The sequence below is a fragment of the Ahaetulla prasina genome, chromosome 1 (assembly GCF_028640845.1).
Source record: "Ahaetulla prasina isolate Xishuangbanna chromosome 1, ASM2864084v1, whole genome shotgun sequence".
Classification (NCBI taxonomy): Eukaryota; Metazoa; Chordata; class Lepidosauria; order Squamata; family Colubridae; genus Ahaetulla; species Ahaetulla prasina.
This window is the reverse complement of record NC_080539.1, coordinates 87,684,878-87,708,800: the sequence shown is the minus strand read 5'-3', so window position 1 is coordinate 87,708,800 and position 23,923 is coordinate 87,684,878. Positions and strand designations below refer to the sequence as shown.

At 35.4% G+C, this 23,923-nt stretch overlaps 1 protein-coding gene across 20 annotated transcripts in view; it reads left to right on the top strand.

The window, feature by feature from the left end:
* AFDN (afadin, adherens junction formation factor) overlaps positions 1-23,923 on the top strand; it is a 101,271-nt gene that overhangs the window by 2,614 nt on the left and 74,734 nt on the right. For all 20 annotated transcript variants that reach the window (XM_058167780.1, XM_058167752.1, XM_058167830.1 and 17 more), the window contains exon 2: positions 15,080-15,275. In XM_058167780.1, coding sequence (XP_058023763.1) covers positions 15,080-15,275 — 196 coding nt within the window. The remainder of the gene's footprint in view (positions 1-15,079; positions 15,276-23,923) is intronic.

Sequence of the window (23,923 nt, the reverse complement as noted above, 5' to 3'; positions counted from 1 at the left end):
TAGATCTATGTGATCTGTTTAGTTAGTATTTAAATTATATTTATCTTTCCAAAGATTTTTAAGTAAGCATATAGACAGCTGAATCTGGTTGCTTTGGATAAAATAAACTTGTTAGTTTATTTTAAATACAGATCTGTTATGTGTGCATTGTTTATTTTTTCCTCACTATATGATAGGTTAGAGCTTTCAGTTTACAAATAGAAAACTGCTTTAGATTAGCAGTTCAAATTTTATTGTGATAATGCCTGCTCAAAATGTATTTTTCAAGTTAACGAATTTGGCACAGTTACATAAATTGTCATTGTCTGAGGAAATATCACAGGCAAGGATGCAGTCTTTGGAGAACTTAAGTTCTTATAAGTAGCATTTAATGATGCACTTCAGTAAACAAAATAATTCTTTAGGTTTCTTGGTTGCCTTTTCCCTGAAACTCCCAATATTTGTGCAATTTGCTTTTGTTTTGCTTTTGTAGAGCAGAACAATGTTTTTAATTCTTCTGTATAGTCACCTTGTACATTTGTATTGCCAAATGCTTACCTAATGCAGCGGATATGTTAGATAAATATGTGTGATTACGTCTGTACACTGGCCACCATTCTTTTGACTGTAGTGGTCTTTGTATGCTTGTATTTTTAAAAGAATATACTTAGCAACATATAACCATTTCAACATTTTATCTAATGGAATTTCTTTAAACTTAAGCCATGCTGAACTTGCTTTCTTTAACATGAAAGTGGAGAAACACCTGTATTGTCATGGTAACCAAGTTATTTCCTGTTCTCTATCTTGCACAGACTTCATGACTTCATTTCTGTTTGTACCTCATTTAATTCATGCATGCATAAATTATGTTCCTGGATCATAATTTTTATTTATTATAAGTGCATGTAAGCAATATGCACTCATTGATAATATCTTAAACAATACACACACACACACACACAAGTAATCAATAACAATAGTAATAGTTAACAAAATAAAAGGAGCAACACCCATATATCCAAAGTACTGTACATATTAGTAACTTTTCTGAATATTAATAGCAAGGATGGGGATCTTATTTTTGAGGTAACTACAGGTAATTCTTGACTTACAACTACAATTAAGCCAAAATTTCTCTTACTGAGATAGTTGAGTGAATTTTACCCTATTTTGTGACTTTTCTTGCTGCAGTTGTTAACTGAATCACTTCACTTGTTACATTTGTAACACAGTTGTTAAGTGAATCTGGCTTCCCCATTGACTTTGCTTTTCATGACGTCGCAAAATGTGACCACCTGACCCTAGGATGCTGCAACTGTCATAAATATGAGTCAGTTGCCAAGCATCTGAATTTTGATCACCTGACCATTAGGGTGCTGCAACAGTTGTGTGAAAAATAGGCATAAGTCACTTTTTTCATTGCTATTGTAACTTTGAATGGTCATTAAATGAATGGTTGTAATTCAAAGACTACCTGTAGTCCCATAGGAGAGAAGCCGTGGCAAAGAATGTATGCTTCTGAATCCCTTGCAATATGCCACACCTAATGAGGACTCTAAAGCACAGGCTGTTTGTGGCATAGCTTGCCTTTACCTAATCTTTCTCCTCCTCCAGCAGTTCTGTCCTATCTATTATAATTCATTAGATCTTCATCCTCCAGCATTTTTATTTATTACAGACAGTGAATGTATGTTGTGAAAAGATAGTACAGTGTAGGCAATGTGTGGCATTCTTAATGTTGCTGAACTGCAACTTCCAGCATTTTAGTTATACTTGTTGGATTGGTCATCATTGTAGGTCAACAATATATGGGATGCTATTGACTGTTACCTACTCCCAGTGTTGTACTATTAGTGACATAGCACAGTTCTTTCGTAAGGAACAAAATATACAAGCTGCATTCAAAAGGGCTTCACAATTAAATACAGTACTGAATGATGCTGAATTATTCATTTTACAAAAATCAAAAGTCAAGCTTTTTTATATTTCACATAGAGATTTTCAAGTATTCCAAATTTTGTTCTTTGTATAGATATTTTTCTTGGTGATTCTTATTATGTTCTAGAAAGCATAATTATATATTAAACTTATAGAAGTTGAAATTAAAAACTTTTACAAAGTATTTCTTAGGAATTTATATTTTATATTTTTACAGGAAAGATAACTGACTCGGAACAAAAAAAGGCTAGTAGTTTTTTTAAAACAAGGGAGAGAAAAGTATAATTTCCAGATATTATTGAAGTACAATTTTTATCTCATATTAGACATGCTGGATAAGGGTAGTAGAGTTGAATAATATTTGGATGGCCTTATATTTTCCACTCCTGGACTATAAGACACACTGGACTATAAGATGCACCAGACTATAAGACGCATTTAGATTTAGAGGAAGAAAACAAGAAAAAATAATAATTTTTGGACTCTGCGCATCCCATTTTCACCCTCCCTGGCCTCCAGAAGCACTTCACAAGCCAAAAACAGGCCCATTTTTGGCTACCCAAACCCTCCGCATGTCCTGTTTTTGCCAAAAACGCACCCATTTCTGGCCTGCAGAGTGCTTCTGGGGGTCGGGGAGGGCAAAAATGTGATGCACAGGGGATTTGGGAGCCCAAAAATGGGCCCGTTTTTGGGAAAAATGGGTCATATAGAACACTGCAGAGTTCTTCTGGGGGCTGAGGAGTTATGCGCGGAGGTTTGGGAGCTGAAAAGTGGCCTATGCTCAAGTCTATAAGATGTACCGGAAGTTTCACTCACTTTTTTTGGGGGGGGGGAGTGCGTCTTATACTCTAGTTATATATATAACTAGAACAAAAAAACTAATCTCAATATTCTTAAGAATTGACATACCTGTCTGAAAAAGGAAAATGCAGATAGGCAGAAATCTTAACAAATATACGCTATCATTTCCTGCACTTTTAAAAAAAAAATATTTTAAAAATGTTTTACTTTAGATTTTCATCTTCTAGCTTTATGTTTTTATAAACTGGATGGCAGGTAGCATTCAGTATGGACTACTAGTTTTCTGCTTAGCAAGTTCAAGCAACAGATTTAACATACTTTCTTTTTCAGATTGTTTTACAGGCACAAGATAACAAGAAAGCAGAACTCTATATTTAATGTTTATTCTTATAGGTATTTTATTTATTTATTTATTTATTTATAATTACATTTCTATACCGCACCATCTCCCGAAGGACTCAGAGCAGTGTACAGCCAATATTAAAATACACATAACACTATGATATAAATATAATAAATAAACACTATTTAAAAACAATTTAAAAACAAATATTTAGTGGCCGAATCACTAAAACGGTCGAAGACCGATTAAAAACCCATTAAAATTTCGCTAAAATACATTCTTAGGCTAGTCCCGCTCGGTGAAAATAGTACTACTGGTCAGGGCCCATATCAAATATTGTACCCAGTGTTCTATTTGGAACAATTTTAGAGAAGATGGTTAAAAGAGTGAAGACCAAAAATTGAGAAAAAAGGCAACGAATATAATATTTTAGTCTTGAGAAAACTTACAGAAAACTAAATAATATTGTACTTTTAAAGAGGTTTTTTCATATAGAAGAACACTATCATTCATCTATTATCCACAATATTTACTGCTTAAGTTACAAGAAGGGTAGAGAGTAAAAGATCCATTTAATGTTAGGAAAAAAGCTTACAGGGTAAAAAACAACCACCCCACAGTAGTGTTTTTGCCAGATTTGAGGTCCATTCTTCCAGCGCACGGAAAGATTACTTCTCCCTGTATGGAGTGGAGAAGAAATTCCTTGGCATGCTGGGAGAATGGAACTCTAATCCATTGTCCCCCTCTACTTGCAACCTTCCCTGTCGGCTTTCCCATCAACTTTCTGGGGAAACTGGCATAGAATATGGCAATCAGATGATCAGGACAGTAGGCAGCCCATTATAAATGCAGACAGGTTGCTAAGTGCTGGAAATGTGGCCATATGAGGGGGGTTGGGTGAAGGAGAATCTGCACAATGTTTTATGATGCCCAGAAGTGCTTTATGGGCTGTAAAGCACCCATTCCGAGGCAGTCATGACTGAATATTCATTTTTTATAAGTATGGGTTTTTTTATTTATTGACATATGATTATCATTACATTTGTATATGCCTTCTCATTCCTTCCATTATAAAGGTCTTTTTAAACAAAATTTTAACCAAAAGAAAAAGACACAATTAAATATTTAACTTTTTTGTACTTCATGCCATAATAATAACTCTTAGCATAAATTTGCCATATGTTCTTCAGTAAATGATGTTCTTCAGTAAAAATCTGAGTCTCAAAAGCCTAATGATATTTCATTTTAGTATATTTTAACTGTGCTTTTCTTGTGTTGCATATATGAGGTTCTAGTTCCACTTAATATTGAAGTTTACAGTCCGTAACTATAGTTGAAACCTATTTTCTTTTACTGTTTGTCCTATCAATTGTATACTTTGGGGAACTAGTTTTCAATCACTGTGTCCTTCTCATGAGCCATCTACTGCTGCTGCATGCAGAGAGGTAGAGCACTGACGTATCAGTACTACTCTCCCTAGCTAATTGTTGATATTTGAAAAAAAGGTGTGACTTCGGCAGCAAGCATGTTTTGATCTGTGAATGTCGAGATGCTGAAGAGAATCATATGGTAGACCTTTGCTATCTACTCTTTGATAATTATTGTTCTAAATAGACATATAGACTATGCTAGCAGAAGGAGTTGGAATTGCTCGTCCTCCCTTATGCAGAGCTGTAGCTAATTTGGGATATTTTTATGCCATCAGCAGAATTTCATACATACTTCATTTTCAGTTGTGTTTGTTTGTTTGTTTTTTGTTTGCATCTTGCCTTTTAAAATTATTTTTACAAATAGCGGCAAACATATCCAACACCTTCCTCCTATTTTCTCCACAACAATCCTGTGAGGTGAGCTGAGCTGAGAGAGAGAGTGACTGACTCAAGGTCACCCAGCTGGTTTTCATGGCCAGTGTTCACTTCCCCAAACAGCTTAAGGGTAAGAGGTCAAAATAGAATGGAGTTCTCTTTCAGAAAGTTTTCAGTAAGAGAGGGTTTGCTGTCTAACTGCAACCCTGTTAAACAGGTTAGCCAGTCAAAATGAGGGCCCAGATTTTTGGGGGCAATATGCTGATGTTGTCAATCGCTCAGAGAGTTCTATAAAGGAGGTATATAAGTCTTAAGTGCTAATGCTATTGCTAAGTAGTATTACTGCTGTAACACTAGAGATGTGTTGGCAGCTAGATATATATTGGGAAAAAATACTTTCAGCCTGCCATTGTGGGTTGGATAGAAAGCCAACATCCTTTTCAGTTTTCATCAGGCAACAACAAAACCATAAGAAAAAGCAACATAATTGACTGAAAATAGGAGGAACTTTAATTACCTTTCTTACCTGTTATTTAGTGAAGCTCTTTGTATTTTAAACTGTTTCCTCCTTGTCTCCTGGCAAACTCAAACTATATCCAAGTGAAGCTTTTGGTGAAAAATGTATTTGATTGACGTTGTTTTAGGACTGAGATATGGTTCCTCATTAAGGACAGGAGGGCTGTAGACTGATACACATAGTTGTAGGGATAAAGATTCCTTGAAGACACTCAATAGACCAAGATATCCACTGTCTCATAAGTTTTTGATAATTGTTTCTACTATTTAAAACTATATGATTAATTAAAAAACAGCAGTTCTTAACATATACAGGAATAAGTTGTAAATTCTCTTGTATTAATCGTTGTCAATCAAGAACATGTTGGCAGCATTTGTAATAATTGTAGGTACACTTCTGATGCTGCCACTTTATTACTGGTATTACTTGCAATTTATGTAAAAGAATATATTTGAAATGTAATTGTGGACATGCAGACTGATAGTCTAAAGGTTTAATTGGTAGTTTATGACACATTATATACAAGAGTTGATTGAAAGAAGTGATATGTAAAATAGCTGGGGGAGAGCAGAAAGAATAGATATGTGGCATTGTTTTGTTCTGAGCTTTCAGTGTGAAAACTTTGAACTGTGTCCAAATAATTTGCCAAGAAATCTCATTAAGATATTTATGGGAGTTTGCAAAAAGAATAAAACAAGGGAATTCTGAAGATGGTAAATATATTGACAGGGCTTCTGAAATATTATTATTTTTTTGTTTACATTTATATCCCGCCCTTCTCCGAAGACTCAGGGCGGCTTACAGTGTATAAGGCAATAGTCTCATTCTATTTGTATATTTACAAAGTCAACTTATTGCCCCCCAACAATCTGGGTCCTCATTTTACCTACCTTATAAAGGATGGAAGGCTGAGTCAACCTTGGGCCGGGCTTGAACCTGCAGTAATTGCAGGCTACTGTGTTCTAATAATAGGCTCTTAACAGCCTGAGCTATTCCGGCCCCTATTAAATTAAATTTTGAAATTTAATTTAATTGAACACAGTACTATTCTTTGCCATGTCAAATTTTAGTTGAAATTGCAATTTATAAGAAGACAAATATAATTTAATTGCATAAGGAAATTGACTATATATATTAAACGAATAAGCAAAATGAATGATGTGGTAGCCTTTTTGAACTAAAATATATAAACATCATTTTATAAATGTTGAATACTATTTTTCCACTAGAACTAATCATGATATGAATGATAAATAATTTTTCAAAATACAATCTAATATAAACATGAATTCTGAACTTTGGATATTTTAGCATTAATCTAATACATTGTCAAACAAAAAGGTTTCTTGCCAAAATATAGCAATAGCATTTAGACTTGTATACCACTTCACAGTGCTTCATAGCCCTCTTTAAGCAGTTTATAGAGTCAGCATTTTCCCCCCAACAATCTGGGTCCTCATTTTACTGACCTCGAAAGGATGGAAGGCTGAGTCAACCTTGAGCCTGGTGAGATTTGAACTGCCAAATTGCAGGCAGTTCAAATCTCAGTCAGCAGAAGTAGCCTGCAGTACTGCATTCTAACCAGTGCGCCACCGCGGCTCTTATATAATACATATACAATCATTGTATATGTATTATATATGGAAAATATTTTAGCAGTAAATAGCAGTAAATAGAATTAGAGGTCAAAATGTGTAGGGATCACATGTGAGATTGGATGGGATTTATATCTGTCTTTATACAGGTATGCAAAATTTAAAAAATGCTCTCCATTACCCTCTGACTCAGAATGTCTCATCACAATAGATAATATGCTGCTGTGTATTCTGAAGCTTTTATTTATTGCATATGTCAGTTAATATTACTTTTATCATAACAAATAATTACTGTATCTAAATGTGAGATAGTTCTACAAATGATAAGTAATAGTGAAATTAGAGCTACAAAAAAGAATCACAGTTAGTTGTACAGCTGGAACTTTGAGGGCATCTTGTGAGTATTATCACAAAATGTCTATTATTTGATGGGCATGTAGGACTTTTGTAATGGACAAAGTGCAGCTTCAAAATACTCTTACTGGAGTGTACATTTCTTCTTTTTTCTTTTCCCCCTAGTCAGGTAGGCGCACTACATTGGAATAGTATTTGTGGGCATATTCAAGTCCATGGACACAAAATTGTTTACTTCTGAATTTAATTCCATTGAAATCAGTTAGCATACATTTGAAATTAAATGGTGAATTTTAATTATGTTATGGGCTAGAATCAGCATTATTTAAAGCTATTAAGTACGATAGCCAACCTATCTTTACTGGATTTTGCTGATAAAGATTGACTTATGCAGCATTTTGATTTGGTTTTCCTTACCTAAGAGATGAGCTATGAGGAGAAGAGGGATTATGTTTTATTTAGAGATGCTGATAAACTATTAAATAGTTTTTACCTGCTGGGATGAAGAAAGAAGTTACTTCTGTTTTCTACTCCCCCCCTTTTCCCTTTCTTTTCCTCTTTCACCTCCCACCTCTCCTTTTATATTTTTTATTTGCATTTTTTGTAGTTTGTATTGATTGATATTATTTACATGAATTATTCTTAATAAAATTATTTGGAAGAACTAAATAGAAAACCTTTGGAATAAATACATCTTTATTTGACAGCAGTGGGTTTTTTTCTGTTATAAATGTCCTATCAAATTGTTCTTCAGGATTAACATTTCATTTGTAGTTCTTCAGTGTGCATTAAGAATTATACAGCTATTACTACCTAGAGTCATGGATAAAATAATCCTTTAACAAATAATCTCTTCTAATATTTCTGCATCTGATTTGCTTCTATTAATGGAATTGATAAGTACCGTAATGGGTTTTATATATTGTATTTAAATGAAACCAGTGGAAAACTCTGGGATCAACTTTTCTAATTCTAATCATAAAATTTATATCCTGATCTTTATTTTTGGAAAAAAACTTACATTGGGATTACATTCATTTAAAACCCCAATTTCCACTTAATTACAATAAGGGTTAAAATTTCTAAAGACATAAACATCTGGAAATTATGTGATGTAGAACACCAGTATCAAATGAAAATGGTTGCAGATGTAACTCAACCGAGAACATTCTCTTACTTGGTCATGTGTACCAAGAATGGCCTCCCTCATGTCACCATACAGAAATTTGGTGGGAGGTACATGAAAAACAGGGCAGTAGAGTCCTAAACAGGACCTTAGCATTGTAGATTTCCTACAGCACAACTAATCTATAAATACCAGCAGATTATAACCCTCCATACTTGTATAGAGCTTCAAATTTGAAGGCAAAGATGTATTATCATCATTTAGGCCAAGTGAGATTTTTCTCAGGATTATACTGCATCTTCTGGCTCTGGAAAAAGATGCATCTGATATTTAAGGAAGTAAATATGAGGTGTGTGCTCCTTGAGCTTCAGAGACCTTTCTCCTCCTTGAATGCAAAGCACTGTATAGCCTTCCTTCCCTAATTCCTTTCCTAATTATTGAATGAAAGACTTAGCCAGTCACAGTGCCTCTAATTTACTGGGTTTCAGTTTAGTTATTGTTCTTCATTTAGCTCACCTTCATTTCCTTAGGCTGACCCTGATGACTTAGATGATACAGAGAAACTACCAAAAAGAGTCGCTTCATTAATACATTCTGTACATTTATCTACTGTATATATTGAACATATCTATTATCTATATTAACATTCTCTTTCCTGTAACATTTAAGTGGGTAAAACAATGCAACTTGGTCAAAACTCTTTGAACCAAGAGACTTCAAATGGTCTAATCTACAGAATGTGTCCAAAATCTGGGACTCATGACTCTAGCTGGAATTGAAATTTGCAAATTTTATAAAATATCTTATGACATAAAATTATCATAAAACAGTTTGTGACATAATACAAAATGTCTTAAAACATTTCCTGTGCTGATGGTTGCAACACAGTTCAATATGGGATTTTTTTCAAGGCAGATACTTCTGAATAGGATATTACATTGTACATTAGAAGTTCTGCCATTGTTGAAGATAGCAAGGAATCTGGTAAGGAAATATCTCTTAAAAGTGTAATCCAAGGGTCATTGCTTATCTAGTTGAAATTAAAGCTAAGTGCATAAACAGTTGATCTTTTCCTTTGAAAATAAGTAGGACTAGGTGGACAAGACCTTTAAAAGCCATATTCTTAGAAATGCTTTGATAAGGGTGTGGAAGAAATATCAATATAAGCTAGATTACAAGATACCAATATGGGCAAGTCCTGGACATATGATAGAGAATATAAATATAGAACAAAAATTGGAAGGGCTAGGACGTTGAGCTTGTCGATCGAAAGGTCAGCAGCTCAGCAGTTCGAATCCCTAGTGCTGCCGTATAACGGGATGAGCTCCCCTTACTTGTCCCAGCTTCTGCCAACCTAGCAGTTTCGAAAGCACGTAAAAATGCAAGTAGAAAAAATAGAGACCACCTTTGGTGGGAAGGTAACAGCGTTCCGTGCGCCTTTGGCGTTGAGTCATGCCGGCCACATGACCACGGAGACGTCTTTGAACAGCGCTGGCTCTTCGGCTTTGAAACGGAGATGAACACCGCCCCCTAGAGTCGGCAACGACTAGCACGTATGTGCGAGGGGAACCTTTACCTTTACCTTACTTATAAGGAACTTATTGTAGAAAAGGGTAAATTACAATTAAAATCTTTAAATAAAATGAGAGAAGAAGGGATAAATTATACATGGTTTCAGTATGGACAGTTACAAGCCAGATGGAGAATAGATCAGAAAACAGGTATTATGCAAAATGAGGAAAATTTGGTAAAACAAATTAGAGATCAAGGTCAATTGCATATTAAGAAGTTGTATAATGTATTGATAGAAATAGATTCAGAAACGGAATTAGTTAAGGATTGTATGATAAAATGGGCACAAAACATTCAGCAACCTATAATGTTGGAAACGTGGGAAAAAATTTGGGTTAGAAATGTTAAATTTACACAAGCACAAAATTTAAGAGAAAATTTTTATAAAATGTTTTATAGATGGCATTTAGATCCTAAAAAACTGGCATGTATGTATCTGAATATGCAGGCTAAATGTTGGAGATGTGATTGTGAGGATGCTACTTATTATCATGTATGGTGGACTTGTAAGAAAATCACAGCATTTTGGATAAAAATTTGGTGGATTATGCAGAATATTTTGAAAAAGAAGATAAAATTTATTCCACAGTTGTTTTTATTGGGCATGACTAGGGAATGTACGGTAATAGAGACTAAACTGATTTTAAATTTAATAACAGCTGCAAGACTCTTGGTTGCGCAATATTGGAAGAAAGAAGATTTACCTACAATTGAAGAATGGACACTTAAAGTATCGAACTTAGCAGAAATGGCTAGAATTTCTGCGTATTTGAAAGACTATTCTCAAGAAAGATACATATTGGAATGGAGAAGTTGGACTAATTATATTCAAAATAAGTACCAGACTAAAAAGTATCAAATAGTTTATGAGTGAATCTAGGAATTGTATTATATTAATGTATTAGATTAAATGGGAAAGGGGAGTTAAGGGTGCAAAGGGAGACGAGAGACAATGGGTTATGGTTTTTGTTGTATTCTAGTTTATAATTGTTAGACTTTATACCCTGTATTTTTTTCTGGGAAGTCGGGGGGGGGGGAAGGGTGGAGGGAAGGGGAAGGGGGGTGGAGGGGGGGAATAAGTGTTAAAAAATTTTTTTTGTTTTTGTAAAACTTTTTTAATAAAAAAAAAGAAAATAAGTAGGACTTTATGCTATGATCCTATTTACCACAGGGGCAGAAATAAGTAACTCCTTCAATTTATACTGCTGACAGGTTACATAAATTTTATTTGGGATCAGTTGTCCTTTGCCAAGGGCTCTCCATATGCCTCATTTACAAATGTTTCAGAAGAACAATAGAATATTCAAGGGAACATAAATATGCAAGCATATATTAATATTGATCTATTCAAGATTAGGGTTGCCATTAAATATTTTCTATTTACTGTAGAGAGGTGGGCCCCCTCTATTAATGTGATGCTGTACTGGATAAACTAGATTCTAGAATGATTAAAGAGATACCTTTTATGATTACAGAAGTATGTATGATTATCTGTTAAAAATGAATGCTTTAAATTAGAGGCTGGAAATATTTTAGTAATACTAAATTGTTACTAATATTTTAGTAACAGCATAATTTTCTATTTAGGAGGGGGAGCTTTTTGGGAATAATGGTTTTGTTAAACTCCTTTAAGACTTATTTACCATTTTCATGTGTTCCCAACTTCAAAATCATGAGGAAATGTACCATTGTTTTTTCCCCAGTGCACTCATAGAAAAATGTAAACAGATGAATAGGATATAGATAGTGTATTCCTACATTAAATATTTGATCCCAAACTATTTTTAATGCTGAGGATCTAATCTTAAATCTTTTTAAAAAAAATACTTGCAGATTATTGTAAGTGTATTTTAAAAAAATATAATATGAAAGAAATTTGTTCAATGAATATGTGCATTAACTTCTCTTACAATGTATCTGCTAGAATCACTGGAGAAGTGGCTTTACAGAATTAAAACAGCTTTTTTTAAAGCAGGAAAGCTATTTCTATATTTATACTATAAAATTACAGTTTTAGTAAACTGTAACTGTTACTCAGAAAACTCTGTAAAATTACTTTTGAAGGTAAATTTACCAAACTCGAAATTTTATGATTTAGCAAAACAAAATAATAGGGAAAACTTTGTATTTCTCTAACATAGTAGTTCATATAATACTTTTACTGGTGCCACTGATAATAATGACATAGAATTATTAGCATAGTTAACTTCATATTGTCTTTGAATTTGTTTTTTTAGTTTATAAGTGTATCTGAAAATCTAGTTTTACTTTGCCCCATTTCAGTGTTTTTATTCATGGAGTTTTGAGTGCTAAGGAATCTATGCTAAGTACATTCACCCAGATACTAATCCTAGCTAAACAAAACAAGCTGTCTCTCCTCCATCCCCATAATTACCTGTGAATTAGGGGAAGGTTTTTTTGTCATATTGGCTGAGGAGATACTCTATTAAAAGACACATAATAAAAGGAAGTGAAAATGGCTGCAGACCATTGAAAATTAACTGTCAGTTTAGAGGAGTTGATGGCTTGTGGATTTTAAGCATCTCCTAATACCTAAATAGAACTTCTGTCACTTTTTGTTTTATTGTTTTCCCTTTCTCTTCCCTTCCCAGTGTAGCTAACCCGTCTATTTGCTTCATCTCTTTCATTTTTTTGCTGCTTCTGCTAGAAAAGAAATTGCAATGTGCTTAGTGATACAATATTGAGGAATGAATTGGGATGAGCAGTTAATGGGTTTTTTAAAGCATATACTTGCTATCTGGTCATTCTTTAGAGATTGTTTAATTCAAGAATCTCTATTATTGAATAGAGGGGTATTATTGAGGGGTACCCATTTGTATCTTTGAAAGTTGTTGCTTGCTTTTCAGCAAGAAGCTTGGGCTGTCATTACTGAGGAGGGCCCCTTCCCCTTTCTGGTCACATACTCTTTAATAAATTGGATTGTACTTGACAGCAGGTCCATTTTACTTTTGAGCAGTTTATTAACCCCAAACATTAGGATAAGAAAGTACCAATGTAATGTACCTTCATGAGCATCTCACTTTGCTAGTGCTACTGGAAAGTATCAAATTGCTTCTGCATTTTTTCTCTGTTTCCAAGCTACAGCAGTGTTGCTTGTTGATGGCTTGTTTGGATTAACCAGTAACCTTTTTACATTTTGTCAGTCTAATTGTTATACTGTTTTTATTATAAAAGGACTACTAACACTTCTGCTTTTTCCATGTAGAACATCTTCAAAGCTCTAGTAGCATTTCATTTGGTGAAGAAAATATTTTAAAACTTCTATTTGCTGTTGCATAGTTTAGTAAAGCTATTCATAATGTTCCTAAAAGTATTGAATGTAATGCAACTGCAGTTTATGTTACATTTGTTGAAGCCTTTTTATGTTGCATTTGTTGCTGCAGTTAATACTTGTCAAATTTAGCATCTGCTAGGAGAATAGACAATGGAATTATTTATGTGCACATCAAATTGCAGTCAGTAGATGTATTATTTTACATTGTTAGCCTAAATATTGCATTGAGTTAAAATACTCTGATATAATTGGTTTGGTATATATTATGAAGTTTTAAGTTATTACAGTGCTCCTGGTTCCAATTCTAAGGTTCCACATAATTGTTTTAAAAACTGACTGCCCATCATAGTAAAAACCACTTTGGTTATAGTAACATGGAAAAACCAAATAATTATTTTGATGAACACTGTTTAAATACTTGAATATTTGCTTAAGATTATTTATTGATTAAAACTAATCTAGTAAGGGTTTGAGATTTGTTCATGGTTATTGTTATGCAACTTAACTGCTTAGGCAAAATTAAATTATCAGAGTTACCACAACAAAAAGTCTATTTGGTGCACATATATGACTTATGTTCTGCTAGAATTTAAAGTGGCAATCAGTTTGACTGCTTAAATTAAGGAATTATAAAAACTGAAAACAATTTTATAAGGCTGTTAAAATAGTAATGCTGTGGTTTTCCTAAACTTAATACATTCTAAATATTTATTTTGAGAAATCTGAATTATATATGCTCAATTTTACAGAATAACACAGAGAATAGAAGCTCTGGCCCATTGAGCCTTGAGCAAAGCTTCAACTTTTCCAATTTTCCATAGAAAAACTACAGGAACAACGGTGTCATTCACAGTCTAATTTTTTTTTATGAGAGCCAGTAGCTGGGACTACCAGGTCCTGTTCCTCACTTTTCCATATCCAAATAAGTTCACCAGGTTTCCACTAACAATCATTTTGTCAAGTGGTTGTTTACTTGTGGCTTATGGGAGTCATACATCTTTTAGGATGATTAGTTAACTTGACCAAATGCACTGAGTCTGTGATCAGCGCTAATTGAAACATTGATCTCACTGGAAATGAAATACAAAGAAATTTCTTGAAAAAATGTACAAGGCTAAAAATAGTAACAGCTTATTGTTCCTGGTTTTTTGATGTTAAAATAAGAGTTCTCAAATTTATTTATTTATTTATTTATTTATTTTATTTATTATTTAAATTTCTATACCGCCCTTCTCCCGAAGGACTCAGGGCGGTTCACAGCCAAATAAAATACACAATAATGTTACAATATAAACAAAATTAAATTTAACTTTTCAACTTCTATTTTGAGCAAGGATTTGGTTTTTTTATAGTACCACTACAATTGGAATGCTTTAGGAAATGTGGTAAATTGTGTGTGTGTGGAGATGGTCTCCTAGACACAGTCTGTCAAAGTAGTAATTTCTGCCGTTATTATATAATTTATACATCCACTGGTTCTTCAAAGATCTAAATACATTTTCCATGAAAAACACTGAAATTTAAAACATGATAGTGTCCAAGAAGTTTTAGTTTATCCTCTCTGCCTGTTATACTGATCTACCCCATTTCTTGTGGAAGTTTTCCAATTTAATATTCTTATACATATATTAAAAATAGAATATCCCTTATATTAATATACTTTTTCTACTTAGTTTAATGCAGTTAAACAATCACATTTAAGCTTATTTTAATCAAAATGAATCAAATTGACTCTGTTTATTTCATTGCAGGATCTGGAATTCCATGGAGTTATGAGGTTTTATTTTCAAGACAAAGCAGCTGGAAATTTTGCAACAAAGTGTATCCGTGTGTCTAGCACTGCCACAACTCAGGATGTGATAGAAACACTTGCAGAAAAATTCCGGCCAGATATGCGAATGTTATCATCCCCAAAATATTCACTTTATGAGGTGCACGTCAGTGGAGGTTAGTGTATTCTATTTGGGCTCTTAAAAAAGAAATAACAGAAAGAGTGAAAAAAATAGGCTCTGTAAAGTTTCTTGTTTCACTCAATTTCAGCAGTTAACATTTGAGAAAAAGAAATTGCTAGCTGGCAGTGACATTCTAAAACTTAAGAATGTCAAAATACGTTAGCAGTAAAAATGTGTACAGTCAGAACGTTCCAATACCTTAGTAAGTTTGTGGGCTCAAAAAAGATGTCAGCATATTTCATTGATGTAAATCTTATGTTAAGTTTTGAAGGATTGGAACCTTGTTCAGAGTTGGGTCACTTTAGGAAATATGCCTGGAATATTGGGATTGAACACTTTTTTTCTAAAGGAGACATTGCAGTTCATGAGTGTACAGTAATAGCGTAATGATTATCTGAATGATTATTCTGTAGTAGTCATGTATAGAGAGTCAGTTTCGTATAATAGCTAAGGTGCTGGCCTAGAAACCAGGAGTCTGAAGTTTAGGCTTCTTTTACATTTGAAAGCCTGCTCGATGATTTTGGGCCAGCCTCTCAAACTCAACCTCACCACATAGCTTTGCTGTTGTGGGACAAATAAGAGGAAGGAATAATGTACAAGTTTGCCTCCTTGAATTATATGTAGAAAGGTGGGATGATATTTAAACATTATTACCATCTGAAGTAATTTATGCTAAAGAAACATTTCTTGAAAATGGCCTGGAATTTTCAGCTGGCACAGAATATGATAACCTTCCTCCTACTAGGAATAAAAAGGCTCATATGCAGTAAGTTTTCTTACAGCTTCAATTTATTTTGAGAAACCATTCAGGATACCAGTATTTTTATAAAACACTCTAATCCAAGATTAGCAGAGTTAGAGATAGGGCTCCAGAATGAGGTGTTTTATTTTATACCATTTGAAATGGAGCCTTCTTAAAGGCACTTTTCCTCAGGCAGGTGAAATTTGATTATAAAAAATAAAAGTGGACTTTCAGATTGCTTTCTTAATCATTTTAGGAAGATCATAATGGAAAGAAATGATTGGTGATAGAATTTTGTTGCTGTTATTTTAGATTCTCAGTGACAATCTTTAGGTTTCAAAAAGATAAACAAATATTATTGGTATGACTTATTAAAATTCATGAGCTAAAAACAAAATGTTTAATCCTCATTGTCTTACCACTTTATTGTGGAAAAAATGATCTTTGCTCTTCTATTCTGCAAGTTGCTTAATTTGTGTCTTTCACCTTTGATACTATCTACATGGGAATTTTTTTTTTAAAAAATGGTATTTTTATTTCTCTGAGATCAAGAATATTGGTGCAGTTTAATTAGCTTAAATAAGAGATAACTTGAGATAACTGTATAGTTCTTACGATATATCTGATTTAGTTTCATTATGTAATTTTGAGGAGGACAATGATTAAATGAATGCTGCCAAGATTCCAGTTGGAAACAGTAGATTGCAATTTATGGCACTAGGTTAAAGCTGGTTGTGGAGAGTTGCATGATATAGAGCAGTAGTGGTGAACCTTTTACTCACAGAGTGCTGAACAGGTATGCACTTTACACGTGTGCGAGCTGTCTGCACTAATGTGCAGCTGCTCCGTGTGTGCTGCATGCGCAACCACACCATCTGCACATGCACATGGCTTTGACACACATCCCGGTGTGCTGCGCGCACAATCACACCATCTACGCATGTGCGCTGCCTTCGTGTGGCTCCTCCCCTGTGCGCTGTGCACTCAACCACATCATGTTGTGCATAGCTTTTGTACACACCGCCTGCGCTGTGCGTGCAGCCACACCTTCTGCGCATGCACGTGGCTTTCACACGGCTACCGCTATGCACATGTGCGCACAATCACACCATCTGTGCATGTGCAAGATTTTTGCACATGCAATGCACATGTGAACATCATCTATGCATGTGCGTGCTATGCACAAGTACTCTGGTGTGCATGCGCAAACGCATGTGCAGGAGAGCTCTGAAGACCAGCTGGGTCCCCTGAATTGCATGCGTGCACACCGGAGGCCCAAACACCAGTGTTCTGTCCTTGTCCCCACTTCACAGAGCAAACACAAAGATGCGTGTCTCTCAGTCTTTTTATTTGCTACAGACCTGATTTTCTTCAATTGAGGAAATACTTGGCAGTGACCATGCAAAAGTCTGTCAAATGCTGGGTCCGTTATCTCGTATCCAAGATCCGTTGCCAAAACCCACTGACAAAGTCTGTTAACCCTCCAACAACCGAGCTGCAGTGCACCCTTGGTAGCTTTTTTGTCCGTCACAAGAGCCACATGGAAGCTCCACCCACTTTTATACCCTGTGGGGTGTGGCTCAGTGACTCAGCAATCTCTGAGCCTGCCACATCTTTTCCTCTGTTGCGCACGCTTATCTTTACGTCGTAGCCTCAGATCAATCCAGGATTGATCGTCAGCAGCTGGAACTTGGGGCGGTGCCAGAGAGGAGGGTCCTGGAGAGGGAGGCCTTGCTGGCTCCTCTCCCTCATTTTCCAAGTCACTCTCCTCCATGGGAACAGGCTTGAGGGCCGGAGTCACAACAACCAGCTGGGGTGCTGCAGCATGCGCAGCTGCAGGTGAGTTGGGCAACAGATCACATGCCCGGAAAGATGGCTCTGTGTGCCACCTCGGACATGTGTGCCATAGGTTTGCCATCATGGATATAGAGTTTTATATAAGGTTTCATTTTTTTCTTTAGTTTCAAAAAGAGCAAGAATTCAATTAAGAGAAGAAATGGTTTTCTATGCATTTGGTGAGAAAGATGTTTTGGCAAAAGAATATATACAGATATTTATGAAGTGACCCTGCCCTGTGTGTCCCCAGTTGTGAGACCCTGCTTATTAAGTTGGCCTCTAGGAATCAGTTGGGACTGTTGCTATTGTAGCAAACTCTATGCTTCTTAGCAGCCTCCCTACCTGAGCTGCTTGACTCCATTTCTGGATTGACAAATTTATGATTTTGCAGGATTTTAATATGTCTTCCCTGAAATGGATTCTGATTTATTTTTTTTGTGAAAGAGATGGGTTGTTTCTTTATCTCATAAAGAGACTGTGGTTTGCTCCTCCTTAAGAAGCCATTGCTGGAACCCACTTTATTAGATAATTTTCATCCAATGTGTCACTCCCTTGTTTGGGAAGGTGGTAGAGAAGCTTGTCATACAGCAGCTTCAGAGGGCCTTGGAGGAAATAGATTATCTGGATCATTTTAATTAGGATTCAGACCCAGGTATGGGATGGAAATAGCATTGGTTGCCCTTTTGGATGAACTTTGGTGTGAGTAGGTTGAGGGTAGTGCATTCATCTTTGCGCTATTTGACCTCTCAGCTTTCAAAACCATCAATCATGGTAGTCTTCTTAATTGACTCAGAGGATTAAGAGTGGGCAGCATGGTATTATGCTGCTTTGCCTCCATCCTTCAGGACCAATTTCAGTTGGTGTTGATAGTGGAGGACAAGTCTTGCTCTCAGTCCCTACTATGTGAGGTGTCATAGGGTTTGGTGTTTTCTCCTCTTCTTTATAACATTTACATGAGGCTGCTGGGTGAGCTTATCTGCCACCATGGGATGAGGTGTCATCAGTATGCTGTGGATACCCAGTTATATATTTTCACCCTGGGGGTTTAAGCAATGCTATAAATGTCTCATGCTGGTGCCTGGAGGCTTTGTCTAGATGGGGAACAAGAGACTTCAGCTCAACTCTGGCAAGACGAAATGGTTTTGGTTAGTGGCTATAGGATTTTGCCATCTGTGCTGCTGAATGAGATTTCAGTATGAAGTGACATCCAGTGTGCACTCTTGAGAGTCCTCTTAAATGCATGACTCCTGCTCAAGGAGTAGGTGGCAGTTGTGGATAGGAAGCTTTTTGCAAAGCTTTGTCTTGTGTGCCAGTTATGCCTGTTCCTGGATTGACCTAGTTACATTCACACATGCCCTGGGCACCTCCAGATTGGACTATTGCTCTACATGGTGCTGCTCTTGAAGAGTATCTAGAAGTTTCAGCTGGCATAGAATGTGGGCAGTTATGTGTACTCCTAGAGCAGTGCATGTTACACCACTACTTCATGAGCTTCCCTGCTTTCCCTTGGATCTAATTCAACATGCTGGTTTTAACTTTTAAAAGCCTATATGACGTGGGGCAGGTTATTTGAGGGACTGTCTTCCCCAATTATATCAGCCTACTCCACTAGATCTGGCAGATAGGCATGTTGTTGGTACCAACAACCAGGCCTTCATTTGGTGGGTCCCAGGAGACATGCCTTCTCTATCAAGACACCCACCTTATGGAACATTTACCATTAGATTAGCTCAATCCCTTTTGATATTCCGAGAAGCTCTGAAATCTTGACTACGTTGTCAGACCTGGGACTTCCAGGCAACCAAAGACTTGTTCAGATGGCTCCATTCAGATGGCCATTTTTATCCTCCCTCTCTTGTGGTTTGTATTTTTTACTTCTATGGCATGTATTATTAGGGATGTTTATATTGTGTATTTTGTTTTTGTTTTATTTTTTTCTATCTGATTGTTATTTGCTATCTAGAATCACCTCCAGTGGGATGGGCAGCTATGCAAGTTTAATTAATATAATAAATAAGAATATTTAATTCCTACAATCCTATGGATTGTCTTATCCACACCTGTAACAGGCACCCGTTTTGACTTTTAGATAGAAATGGAAGAACAATGGCTCCCTGCTCTGGGTCCACTTTTCTGTATAGGAGAAAAAAAACTGGTTCCTTAAACAGAGAGGGAATAAAACTGGTGGATCTTATGTAATACTTCGCCGAGAAATAGATGAAATGCTAAAGCTCAATGCTTCTACATACTACTTATATAAATACTGTCTCAATTTGTGATCAGGAAGAAATAAAACATTAAAATAGAACAATCAGCTTTGTGATAAACACAAAGGAAAGGCATATTTAAGCATAAGAATACTATGTAGGCCTCAATATTATCATACAAAACAGAAACTTTTTACAGACTTTTCAGAAAGATGCATTAACATTTGGTACTGAAGGTAGTTAATCTTATGCCAGACTCTTATGTGTTTCTTTTTAAAATGTCTTTCTCTCCCCCCTTTTCTTCAGGAGTAACAACATGCAGATCATAAATACATTTATAGCATACACACTGTAATTTCTAAAATGTTTAACTCATGATGCTTTTCTCTTTCAGAATATTTACATTTATTTTACATAAAATCTCTTTTTTAACAGATTAATGGGGATATTCAGTCTTCCCAGCAGTGTGTTGTATCTAAAATATATATACTCAAAGTAACTGAACTGAAGCAAATTACATTGTGTAATTGAAGTAGCATGATGATGTCACTTCAAAAAAGCAAATTGAGGCACATAATGAGTACTGTGCCACATTTGATACTGAACTTATACGTCAAGGCCATCAATATAGTCAACATTTGGAGGGAAGGCAAGGATGTTGTGTTTTGATTTTTTTTTCTGGACATTTCAGTGAAATTGATTATGGGCTTCTTCAGCATACATGATATTTCTCTGGTTTAAAAAATTAGCATTTTAACCAATTTAGTCTTCAAATTTTTCATTTAGTCATGTTTTCCTTATTCTTTCCACATCTTTTTGCTTTATCTCACCATATTTATTCATTCATTTTAAAATCTGTTTTTTTTTGCTGTTATTTTCCTTTCTCCCTCCTAATGTTAGAACTACATGTCAAAAAATTTATGAAGCTAAAGGACTGACAAATACATGTATAAGAATTATAGCAGAACACCTTACTTTCTTCGTTATATTGTGGAGACTGATTAGCTAATTCATAAGTAAAAAAGAGCATTAGGAGAAACTTAGGTTTGATGATTCCAAAGCTATGCTGAGTGCAATTAATAGGACAGTCTGGGGAATCCTCTCTAAAAATCCTGGTTTACGTCAAGTACCTGATCTTCGGACCTTTCGCCGTGAGCTGAAAACGCACTTATTTATTCAAGCGGGACTGGCCTAAAATTTTATTGGGTTAAAATTTTATTGGGTTATTTATATTTTAATATTTTAATTTGTTTTAAATCTGGCCACTTTATAATATGTTTGTTTTAATTTCTTTTAATGTTGATATTGTGACTCTTTACTTGGCTGTACACCACCCTGAGTCCTTCGGGAGAAGGGCGGTATAAAAATTGAATAAATAAATAAATAAATAAATAAATAAAAGCAGCTCCAGTGTACATAAACTTTTTTCATTTTACTTGCTTTAGTCAGCACAGAAACTCAGAGGCTACACCTATAATTAGGAATGCAGGTGTTACTTTTCCATGTCATCAAATAATGCAGAGAATATAACTAGTTTCCAAAACAAGTTAATATGTCAAAGATTCAAATATCTAATGATGGACTAAATGTAATATTAAGTGAGCAGATGTGCATGTACATATGGGAATTTTTTCTTGCTGTTCTGCTGCATACTCTCTGGAAGTTTAACATTTGGGGAACAGGCCACATCTTCTGCTAGACTTTTAAAAAAGACCAGAAGTTAGTAGCCTCATCTCCAGCAGTTGGAAGACAACTATTATAAAACGTATTTCTTCTATAATCAAACAGCCAAATTGCATTCCTGTTATCATGTTGCTTTTTTTTATAATAGAGATGTTCTTGCTGCAACAGAAGGTTTGCTCTTGATATAGGGAAGCTTTTCATTAATCTTAGTGATTTTCATAGTTTTCTTACTACTATTTGATCTCCATACATATTTTTGTAGCATAATAAAATGATACAAGACAATTCCAAAGGATTTTTTAAATATAATCTATAAAATGTGTTTCTAATTTAATCCCTTAGTGACATAAATTTGGCAGTGTTTCTGAAGTAAAATATGGTATTTTTACAGAAGCAAAAAATAAGGTTCACTATTTTTTGTCTCTTGGTTTAATAGAAAAAGTTCAGGTTGGTGTGCACCCACGTAACAACAACCAAGAAGAAATACTTGTTTTACTGGTCTATAATTTAGCTGAGTAATCTTTTTATACTTTAAAGAGATTACAGTGACTTTTAGTGATCTGCTACCCTGTATTTGAAACTGGTTGACTAATTTTGTGTCATTGGGTCATTGTCAACTTTTACTGACCATATAGATTTTCTCCATGATAATCTGTTCCTAACCTGATCTACAATACCCATTGCTCCTGTACTTGAGTCTATCCACCTTGTCCTTGGTTGTTGCTCTTCTCTTTCCCAGCATTAGAGCCCTTGATAGAGCTAGATCTTTGCATAATGTGTCCAAAAGTAAGATAATTTGAGTCTGTTCATTTGCACTTTAAGTAAAAACTCTGGATTGAGTAGTTTGAAGATCCATTTGTTTGTTTCCTTAGTCATTCATGATATTTTCAGGAGTCTTCTCCAACACTAAAATTCAAAAGAATCAATATTCTGTCTTGTTTCTTCAAAGTCCAACTTTCACTGCCATAGAGTATCACAGGGAAAAGTGCTTGTGCTATTCTGATCATCATAGGCATCACAGCATGAGTTTCTTTTCATGGCTGCTTTGCTAAATGCTAATCTGTGGTGTATTTCTTGGGTTTTTTTATGTTGATCCTAAAGGGCAGAAGCTATCTATCATTTCAATATCTTCATTAGCATTTCTAAGGCTGATTGTTGTACTTGATGTTATTCATTTGGTTGTCTTATACTTGATTTTAGTCCATTTTTTTTGGTAAAACTGTTGTGAAATACAATCACATGCTCATGGGATGCTGCAAATGCCCATAAATATGGCTGTGTTGCCAAGCATTTATAATTCAGTCATGTGGAAGGGGCAACTGTTAGAACATTGGATCCAGATTGTAAGTCCCCTTTTTCAGGTCAGTCATAACTTTGAACAGTCGCTAGGTCATTTTTATTTATTTTCTTTTGAATTTAACTGATCATAGACCAAATATTGACTGAATTGATCAATTGATTACTTAGTAGTAAGTTGAATACCTGTAGTGTCATAAGCATAACACAGGTTATTGATATTTTTTCCTCCAAATTTTATTTGTATGTATGTATGTATGTATGTATGTATGTATGTATGTATGTATGTATGTATGTATCTTTTCGTAGGTTTTCACAGGTATAGGTATGTAGGTCTTGGCATTTTCGGGTCTTTTCCGTGTAAGGTTGAGAGTATCTTGGCGACGTTTCGACGAGGTCTCATTCATCATCTTCAGGCTGGTGTCTTCGTCTTCATGCTTCTCGAGCAAAGTGTGGTCGGAGCTGCCGTCTCTCTATAAATACTGGTGGGGAGGTGGGGAGTGTTGCTGTGAGCGGTTTGGTTGGCTGTGTGGTTGCATCTTGATTGGTAGATGGAGTGGGTGTTTGCAGATTGGTTGGCTGTTTCGTAGCATCCTGTGTGGGTGTGGACCTCGTCTTTTGTTCGTGAGCTTTGGTATTGTGGCCTCTGAAGTTCTGTGATGGGATGTCTTGAGCAAATGGCTGATGCAGTATCCCGGGCCCTGGTTTGGCTCCTTGAACAAAAGTCCAAGGTCCTGTCATGTGTTCCTAGTGTGTGTGGGGATCGGAGGGGGGGCGCAGCAGCCAGTGGTGTCAGCATGGTCTGGCTTCTGGATGGTGGTTGTGTTTTATCTGTGGGATGGGTTTGGGTTTGAATCTGGTGAGGATGTTCACAATATG